Source organism: Dendrobium catenatum, unplaced genomic scaffold (assembly GCF_001605985.2).
Source record: "Dendrobium catenatum unplaced genomic scaffold, ASM160598v2 fragScaff_scaffold_34, whole genome shotgun sequence".
NCBI lineage: Eukaryota > Viridiplantae > Streptophyta > Magnoliopsida > Asparagales > Orchidaceae > Dendrobium > Dendrobium catenatum.
In genome coordinates, this window is record NW_021318496.1 from 170,754 (window position 1) to 181,092 (window position 10,339).

The 10,339-nt window shown below is 38.5% G+C and overlaps 1 protein-coding gene across 1 annotated transcript in view; it reads right to left on the reverse strand.

Annotated features, from left to right (window-relative positions):
* Positions 1–2,195: 2,195 nt before the first annotated feature.
* Positions 2,196–10,339, reverse strand: part of LOC110099658 (cyanelle 30S ribosomal protein S10) — a 9,261-nt gene continuing 1,117 nt past the window's right edge. The window contains exon 3 of the mRNA XM_020826873.2: positions 2,196–2,671. Within this exon, the coding sequence (XP_020682532.1) occupies positions 2,354–2,671 (318 nt within the window). The 3' untranslated portion in view covers positions 2,196–2,353. The remainder of the gene's footprint in view (positions 2,672–10,339) is intronic.

Genomic DNA, 10,339 nt, shown 5'->3' on the forward strand with positions numbered 1-10,339 from the left:
AGGAATATGACTTGAGGTACATAATGACTATCTATCTCCATATATCTCTTAGCAATTCTTATTGGAAAATCATATCACTAATATTTGAATGTCTTCTTATTATGAATCTCTTAATGACTACTTGTAGGACTCGTTAGCTCTTACAACGGTCTTCATTTGATCTTTTAATGGTCGTAATCACAATTATGAATTATTGTAGACACCATTATTTAAATATATTCATTGAAAAATAGAGAAACAAGCTCTAATATTAGGGGTGTAAATTTTTGATACGACCCGAACCCGACCAGCAAAAATCCGGGTTACAGTCAACCCGGACCCAAAATGGGTGGGGTTCGGGTTCAATAAATCAACCCGTTTTAAAAATCGGGTTGAGTTCAGGTTGACCCAGCAACCCGAAATTGACCCGAAATTGATATGAAAACTCCTATTTGACTCGGAAACCCGAGATTGACCCGAAAACTAGCAATTTTAGATCAATTTCGGGTCATTCGTGTCGGGTCGGGTTGACCCGAACCAGAATTGGGTCGGGTTCGAGTCTGGAAACCTGACCCATTTTTAAAAACGGGTCGAGTTCGAGTTGACCCGAACAGTGCCGGGTCAGTTCCGGGTTCGACCCGAACTCGACCCGTTGACCCGAATTGACACCCCTATCTAATATCAATATAAGGGAGGAAGGATAAGAAAACAAGATAATAGCTTGCTATTAGAATGCTCGAACACATTTTATTTATTCATATATTTGTTTGCCATTATTTTATATTTAAAATAGTAAGAGATGAAATTCTTCTCTCACCCTCCCAATATGTATAATGCCTGCAAAACGATAGAAAATAAGAGACAAATAACATAAGAGTGGATTGAAGATACCCATTAGAGCTGATGTGTATATAAGCTACAAGCATATGGAGTCTAATAGAAAAAGGTTGAAGAGGTAGGGAATGGATGGATCCACAGCTCAACTACTCTCTTATTACATAAAATTTATTTTGCACGGACGTCAGATGGCGTCCAGAGACCAATCAGGACGCATCATGTTACTTTTTTGCTCGGTATCGATGCTTGGCATCGCTGTGTACTGGATAGTGTGGCGCGTTTTGATTAGTCTTTGGACTGTCCAGTGTCCACAAAAAATAATTTCTCCTTATTACAAGGGATTTTTCAGATTATCTACGCTTTATCTGATTCCTCTAAAATAACAATGATAATTGTAGAGATTCAGATGATTTATTTTAGTTGACTGCAATTTAATCCGTTAAAAAGCAAAATATTACATTATTGCCGAATAGTTTTCTTAATGTTTTCTAAAATAATATTCTAATACAAAAATTTCTAATTTAAAAAATATTTATACTAAAAATTTACTTTAGATAGCAATAAAAATGCTGTCCCAAACAAAGCCTTAGCGCAATAAGAAGTGCATGCAAGATCTCTATTTGAGATAAATAATATTGAAGATTGATTTTCTTCATGGTTCTTAAAGCGGCTTACTAGTCCCCTCAAGAAGCAGTAAGAAAGCCACCCCCAATGAAGCATAAATACTCTTAGGCTTCATTTGAGACAGTTTTCTTACTGTTTTTAAAACCAACTTTCTAATAAAAAAAATTATTCTGAAAAACTGCTTTAGAAAGCAATACAAAAGTTGTCTCAAACGGGCCTTAGTGAAGATTAATGTTTCATTAATCAGCGCATTTGATGATGAGTTGTTGTTAGCTTAATATCAAGGATTAAAATATTCTTCATAAAAGTTAAAAAATTGATTTGGGGCAATTCTACAAAATCGTCCAATTCTTATGAGAAATCTTACGAGTAACCCTCATCTGCAAGATCTGCGTTGCGGTCATCACCAGCAAAACCTGCTCTCAAACACTTTTCTATGTCATGCCCATCGCCCTCAACATATGTAATGTATCCCTAACTTGTAATGCATTCAACACCCACAAAACACTCACCGAGGCTTAGGGTGGTTGGTGGGCAAGCACGATTGGAAACCCTCCATTATGGGCTCGAATCCTCTCTACTACGGCCTCGCCTCTTCAGTGGGACAAAGCAAGTGTAAGTCCGATGCCGGTGGGTGGCTTCGCTAGATTCCGCCGAGAAATTTGGCTCCCTTTATCCCTGTTATCTACCCGCTGTCACACCAATGGGAGCCAAGTTTCTCGGCGGAATCTTCTTGTAGTTATGAAAACCTCCTCTAGTGAAATGTATATACTTCTGCACCAAGCTTCCATTTCTGAATGTCCTAAATAAAATATCACATACAGTCTATTCTCCAATTGATTGCAATCTGGAGCACAAAATGAATACAAATGCTTAGGTTGGGAGCCAGAGACAAATAGTTTTGACTGAAAAATTAGAGCTTAACTTCCACATCAACACCAGCTGGTAGATCAAGCTGCATGAGTGAATCGATCGTCTGCGCGGTTGGGTACAGGATATCGATCAAACGATGATGAGTGCGAATCTCGAAGTGAAATCGAGCATCCTTGTGCACATGGGGAGACTTGAGAACACAGTAAACTCTCTTCTTGGTAGGCAGAGGGACAGGTCCCATGGTCTTGGCATTGGTGCTTCTGGCTGCCTCTAAGATCTGCTTGCATGAGTCCTCAATGAGGGGAACCCAGTATGATCTCAGCTTGATTCTTATCTTCTGCTTTGGTGCCGCTGCCAGCTATTTGTAATCGAAATCAGATTATTAGAAAATCACTTTTGAAATAATTGCTTTCCGTTCCAAGTTTTTGACACAGGGAATCATATATAAACGGTAAAATCAGAAAAAATATTGCTTACAAGATACGAATTCAATAAAAATGTTGTTCTACCAAGATATATCATTGTCCAATCGCATTATAAATTTCCTGTTTCTATTAAAAATTTGGCCTAAACGAGAGGCATAAATCAAATCCCTCAGAAAATATTTGGTTCCGCAGAGAATTAGACTGAATTGCAGAAAATATTAGGAAAAATAATACCACTTCAGTCATAAATATTTCGAACATTATATGGTAAAATTCTCTTCCAAGGCCTTCTGAAAGGAATTTTTCAGCTTCTTTTGGTCACGGAAGTTTTTATATCTTGAGGAAACTGGAAAGTTTTCACAACAAATTGAACACTTGAACAAAGCTAAAGCTCCAAGCCTCCAACTAATTAGAAAGAATTGAATCTCTAAGATCAGTCCTAGAACCCAGATCACTGATTGACAAAAATATAATTGATAAATTAAAACAGTACACTATGCTTTTGCAGCACCTACCCATGGTTGCTTAGCTTGGTTGGTGGGCGAGTACGGTTGGGAACCCCCAACCCGTGCTCGATTTCCCTCGAGCGGCAGCGCCTCTTAAGTGCGGGCCAATCAAGTGCGGGCCAGCAGATTTCTAGGGTGGGTGCCTCTTCTAGGTCAGCCGAGAATTAGTCACGCCGCCAAGCACCCTTTCGGGGTGGTAACAGGTGGATACCCAGTGACTTGATAGTCGTTGGAAGAAGGAATTGCAAACTCGAACAGATAACACAAACCAGGAAACTCAAAGGATATAATACTTTTTCATTAACTCTCTTCATATCCTCAGGAGATATATATATATGCGCGCGCTCTCTATGAAGATGCACACTTGCACCTTGTATAAAAAAGCTCTAACAGCCAAAAAGGTAAATTCTGTGCTAACATGACAGAAAAGCAAACTATAATAGCGGGAAGAAAAAAAAGAAACATAAATGACAGAAAAAGGGTAAAGTATTTCTTAAGGCATAAAATGCATAAAATGATCCGCATCACATAGGCTTGCACAAACAGATGAAGATGGAAATGCTGAAAAAATCTGTGAAAATGAAGGCCAGGACGCACAGATGGAAGTGGATAAAAAAAATCCCAAAACGGACTTTTTTTTTTTGACAATTGTAATAATTTAATCACAAAACGTTCTAAATAAATTTTATTTTTGAAGCGACACAACTTGGCTGAACCAAAAAATAATGATGAAAAAAATCCACCTTTCAGAATGATCTATGCTTTCATCTCTCTGACTATCTTCCAATTTAGTAGATCTTATAAAATTCCACCATTATTATAGCAACTGAAACAAACATTGCCATCCCCTTCTATGATTTGCAACTGGTGATTGGATCTTGGCAGAATCGAGGTCATCTTTGATGGCAAAATTGAATTCTTAGAATACCAACTGTAGATAAATCATTATTTAGCTATAAGCATGAAGCTATCGCTGCTATCCATAATCCAAAATTGGGATGTAGAACTCTTTCGGAACCTGTAGGAAATATCTACTCAAGGATTTTAGGCTTTATATGGAATACAAATAAATGATTTTGCAGTGATTCTTTGTTGAATAAATTCATTGATAATAGGAAACGGCGAGGACAGCAACTGGAAACTTGTCTCCTTGGATTGGCTATAGGAAGATGCCAGCTGCTACTAAGAGAGGGAGAGAGAGAGAGAGGAGAAAAACCAGCAGTCCATTTGTGGGATTTCCCTAGAATGTAAGTCCTGCCTTTTCTGAAATCGAGATTAGTCAACTGTGTGTGAACAAAATACTCTCCAAAGCAGAGAAAGTCCTGATTTTGGGACCTTTCTTAGAGTCAACTGCATTCCAAATTGAACTTAAGCCAACCCAGAGTTCCTTATCCGAATCACCTCATGGATATGTCAGCAAGTTCTCTACGCTCACCTCAGTAGTGAAATTTCAAGGATGGCATCAATTCAAATGTCTGATATGGATCATAGCCTCAAAAAATGTCTTAACTACACTACTAGTCATATTTGCCCAATTAGATCTTGAATCATTGAATTGATCGCACATTAAGCCTTTGAGCTAATCACCATTTAAAACTGTGCAATATGAAGCATGTCTTAATTTTTTTTTTTTAAATTTATCCATGAGGTGCAAACCTGATGCCTTGGTATGTGAGGAGTACGCCTCACATAATAGGAGGTGCACCTTGCCTCAATTTTTGTGGGGCGTGCCTAATTTAGAGTAGATGTTGCTTAACAAATAACAATAAATAGATTTAATAAAATTTTCAGGACATTTAATAAATAGTTGCTTCAAACTTTAAACAATATTCTTAAATTTTTATTAATTATTGTTAACTACGGAAGAAGAAGATGATTGAGATCGAGAAGAGGATAAAAATTTGAGGATGAGGAAGGAGAGAAAGAACTTCATTATGATGATGACTCCAATGAAGACTAGGACAGAGATTTTAGCTCAAAAATTGAATAATTTATTTCCTCGGATTGAGCTTGGATCAAGTAAAATGAATCAAGACATGAGCAAAATTTTTGGCTTAGCTCAAGCCAACTCGAAATTGGCACAATCTGGCTCCAAATATAAATAATGTCTATTTTTAAAATTTAATATGCATGAATAAGTATATGTAAATTACAAGTATACATACATGCATATATAATATTCATAAAAATTAGAAAACGGGGAAATAAATGATTTTGAGTGGATCAAAATCAGGTTGAATTGTGCAAAGCTGGATCGAAATGAAATCAATTTGAGCCAAGAGCCAATTTCAAGTCGACTTATATAGGTTCAAATGGATTTTGAGCTAGTGCTGGATAGGATCAAAATTGTCTTGTTCACACCCCTAATGAAGATCTTAAGATCTCCTGAGTAATGAGAATGCTAAAGACTTTTGATTTCACAAATTATAATCTTGCTAGGTAGTTACTTTATATGTTCTTATTTCGATCTTGGACAACAGGAGTAGAAAAGAGAAACTTATTATATAAACTTATTTTGAATTGTTATTTTATTAGTTCTTAGATATCTTATCTTACTTTGATGTTTTCATAACGCTTCTACTTTGTTAACTTATTTTTCATTGTGCATGAATTATTGTGTAAGATTATTTGTTATTTGATACTTTGCATAATTTGTTATTATGTTACAATATTGATGTGTTGCTTTTAATATGGTAGTAGGTTAGGATGTTAATATGTTACTCCTTCATACTGTGATAAATGTACAATACTTCTTTATGGAAATTATTGATTATGTGGGGTATGCCCCCTCTCAATGACAAACAAAACCCCAATATCCAAGTATACAATTTTAAATATCTTGGAGCTAACCTCTATATGGATCGATCAAATCCAATGCAATGTGCATCGATGGTCTGTAAAAACACATTTGAATTAGTGGTAGTCATACTTATTTATATGCACTAATTTGATTCATGTTTAAATCACAAGATCTCCTTAGAAGAGAGTGAGTGTCCTTAAGCATGCTCATCACTATGATATACATGCCATATATGATAGTAAGTAACCTATTATTGCTAATTGCCTCCGGAACAATATGACCTTCAAGCCCACTGTTATTAGAAGACTAGATTCACTAGGTTAATCCAAGATGATAAAATTATAAGATATTGATTGGGTTAATAATTCATCAATGGCTGATCATGATTCATATAGCACCCATTCCTCCACCTCTCTCTCAGCTTCAATGGCTGAATACACTATACCCTCCCCACTCAAATTTCTTATGTCCAATATCAAACTCATTGTCAACACACAGCTCACCAATGACAACTATTTGATCTGGCGCCACAAAGTCTACCAACTTTTGTAGGCGAATGGATTTGACGGCTACTTGACCAGCCGAACTCGTTGTCCACCTGAGCCCGCCCCTTCCACCAACTCATCCACTTATGTTATTACCGATTATCGGTGGCATCTAATCGACCAGAATCTAGTCTCTGCTCTTTTCACGACCATATCACCGTCCATTCTTCCATACATTCTTAATCTAATAAATGCTCATGAAATTTGGATCACTCTAGAACTCAAACTTCAACTGACAAATATATCTTGTGTAATTCAATTGAAAAATGAATTACACCACATCCAAATGGGAGATAGCACCATGAATCAATATCTCACTCAAATCAAGGCGCTAGTAGACAACATTGTTGTTGCTGGTTCTCACGTTGACTCAAAGGATATAATCTTATATATCCTCAATGGATTGCCTTCTGCATACAATTCATTCAAAACATCCATTCGTACATCTCTTCATCCAATCAGCTTAGATGTACTCTATTCCTTACTCTGTAGTGAGGAATCAACTTATCTCCTGCGGGCAGACGACAATCAACTTCTCCAAATCCACATACACTTGTCAAATCTATAACAAATCTAGCCACGCTGCTCTTTCATGCTGCCATCGGTGCAACTTGCAATATGCACCACAATCAAACTGGACACCTCGTGCACTCTTCTCTCAACAACAACCCACTCCTACGAAATGGGTGCTTGACTATGGCGTTACACACATCTGACAGATGACGCCAATAGCATCCAGCAATCTGCCCCTTATTATGGTTCAGATAGCATCTCGATTGCAATGGCAGCTCCTTACCAATCTACAACAGTGGCCAATGAATACTTCCTCTTCCTGTTCCACTCGTAAGCTTTTTCCTCACAACCTTCTTCATGTTCCTTCTCTATCTCACAACCTTCTTTCTATACACAAGCTTATGCCTGAAAATTGCTCCATTTCCTTCGATTCCTCGGGCTTCACCATCAAGGATCTCTCATAAGACTAAATTCTCCTTCGTGGTCGCAGCCGTGATGGCATCTACCCTATCTCCGCCAGTCATTCACCTTTCCCTACAGCAGTTCACAGCAGCATCTCCTCCAGCTCTTTATGGCATGCACGTTTTGTTCATCCAAATGTTTATGCCATGCATACTATAGCCACAACTTATCCTTTTTTATATATTTCCCCTATATCAGTTTTATGTAGTCCTGTAAAGTGGCCAAAAGCCACAAGATGTCCTTCTCAAATAGTTCTCCTCATGTTTGTTTTCATTTATCATTAATACATTATGATGCTTGGGTACTAGCCCCAGTTTCATCTTTTAACGGCTATCATTATTACGTGACGTTTATTAATGATTATTCTCGATTTTGTTGGCTCTACTTAATGCATAACAAAGAAGAAACACTATCCAAAGTCTACCAATTCATTAAACTGGCTAAAAACCAATTCAACTCTAAAATAAAAATTCTCCGCTCCGATGAAGGTGGCAAATACACCAGTTCTAACTTTCAGTAATTCCTTTTCATCATTACATCAAACATCAGATGAGTTGTCCCTATAGTCCTACACCCCAGAGTAAAATGGCCTTATTGAACGCAAAAATAGACATTTACTAGAAACTAGTCGCACACTTCTAAATGCTGCCTCTCTCCCATTTGGCTTCTGGGCTAAAGCCGTCCTCACTTCCAATTACCTTATCAACAGGCTTCCCACTATAGCTCGCAATTTTCAAATACGCTTCCAATTAATTCACGGCCAACCCCCTACTTACACTCACCTACACACATTTGGTTGCCTATGTTTTCTGCAACTCAAACATTTAACCAGCCACAAACTTTCCCCCAGCTATAAGGCCTGGAATTTTCTTGGCTATCTCACAAAGGCTATCGATGTTACAATCCTATCTCCAAGAAAATCGACATCTCTCGCCATGTCACATTTCATGAACAAACCTTTCCCTATACTTCTAACTCCTCATATACAATCTCCACATCCTCTTCCCCTCTCCACTCTCTTCTACTACTGGTACCAATATCCACTCTATCCACATCACCACAACCTCCACTAAAATCCACTATTTCAACACCTACTATCACTTCAAATGCCCACTTATCCTCCTTAACCATCACCAACTCCAACGCCATCAGCATCTCCCAACACAGTTTTAACTCCAATCCAACCACCTCTTATCACCCCTCATCGAATGCAGACTCGCCTAAAAACCGACCATCTCAAACCCAAGCCCATTTTGACCTCTTGGCCACTACTCAACCCAACTCCACTCCTACCGGTTATACTCAAGAGGTGAAATTCAAGCATTGGCGGTCAGCCATGTCCGAAGAATTTCTAGCATTGCAAAAGTAAAGTACCTGCTTGTTCCAACTCCTTCCAATCAGCCTATTCTCAGCTATTGTTGGACTTATCAGACAAAACTCAGTCCTGATGGACAAATAGATTGCTACAAAGCTAGATTAGTGGCTCAGGGATTCAATTAAACACACGACATTGATTACCAAGAGCCATTCAATCCTGTGGCAAAAATCCCCACGATTCGCATATTACTTACCATTGCTCATCATCGCCATTGGAACGTCATTAAGCTAGACATCTCCAATGCTTTTCTTCACGGTGATCTTCAGGCGGTTGTCTACATGCGTCAACTTCAATGCTTCACGGATGCTCAGTTTCCTCATCACAGTTGCAAGCTCCACAAAGCTATCTGCCTATCTACAGGCTCAAGTAAGCTCCACGGCAATGGTTTCACAAATTTACTTCATTTCTCCTCAGTCTCAGCTTCGTCTATAGCAAACCCAATCCATCCTTACTCATTTACAATAACACAAACATCCAAATCTACTTATCAATGTATGTATATGACATGCTTATCATAGGTAGTCATCTCCCAACCGTTCGGCAAATCATCTCTCAACTACAAGACACCTTCACTCTCAAGGAGCTGGGTTCGGTCTCCTTATTCTTGGGCATTGACATTCAGCACACCTCTCATGATTACTTCCTCAATTAGGCCCTTTATGCTAGAGATATCCGCAAGGCCTCCAGTTTTGAAAACTGCAAACTTGCCACTACACCCATGTCTACCAAACCTTCCCAATGTCAAGCAGCAGATCAGCCATTCGAAAATCCTGGTCATTACCTGTCGGTTCACTCCAAGGTCTCACCATTACGCGAACTGACATTGCCTTCGCCACAAATCAAATATGCATATGCACAATCCTACAAACGACCATTACTAGTCACTCAAAAGATTGCTCCATTACATTCAAGGTACCCTTCAATATAACCTTCTCGTCGTTCGTAGCCACCTTCAATTGAGTACATATGCGGATGCAAACTGGGCCGCTGATCTCTCTGACCGAAAATCCACCACAGGATTTTATACTTTTTTTAGGTGACACATTGATCTCATGGAGTGTTAAAAAGCAAACCACGGCGAAATCCTCCACAAAAGCTAAATATAGAGCATTGGCATCAACAAAGTCGGATGTCATTTGGCTCTGACATCTAATGGTAGAATTTCAGGCAGCTCAAGCCTCAGCTACATCCCTCTACTATGTCAACACTTCAGCCCTGGCACTAGCAAAAAATTTGGTCTTTCACGCCATGGTCAAACACATCGAAATAGATTATCACTTCATTAGTGATCACATTAGAGCCAAGGAGATCATTGTTCAGCATATCAACTCATTTGATCAACCAGCCGATATTCTCACCAAACCGCTATCAGCCACATGCTTTCATCATCTTTGGCA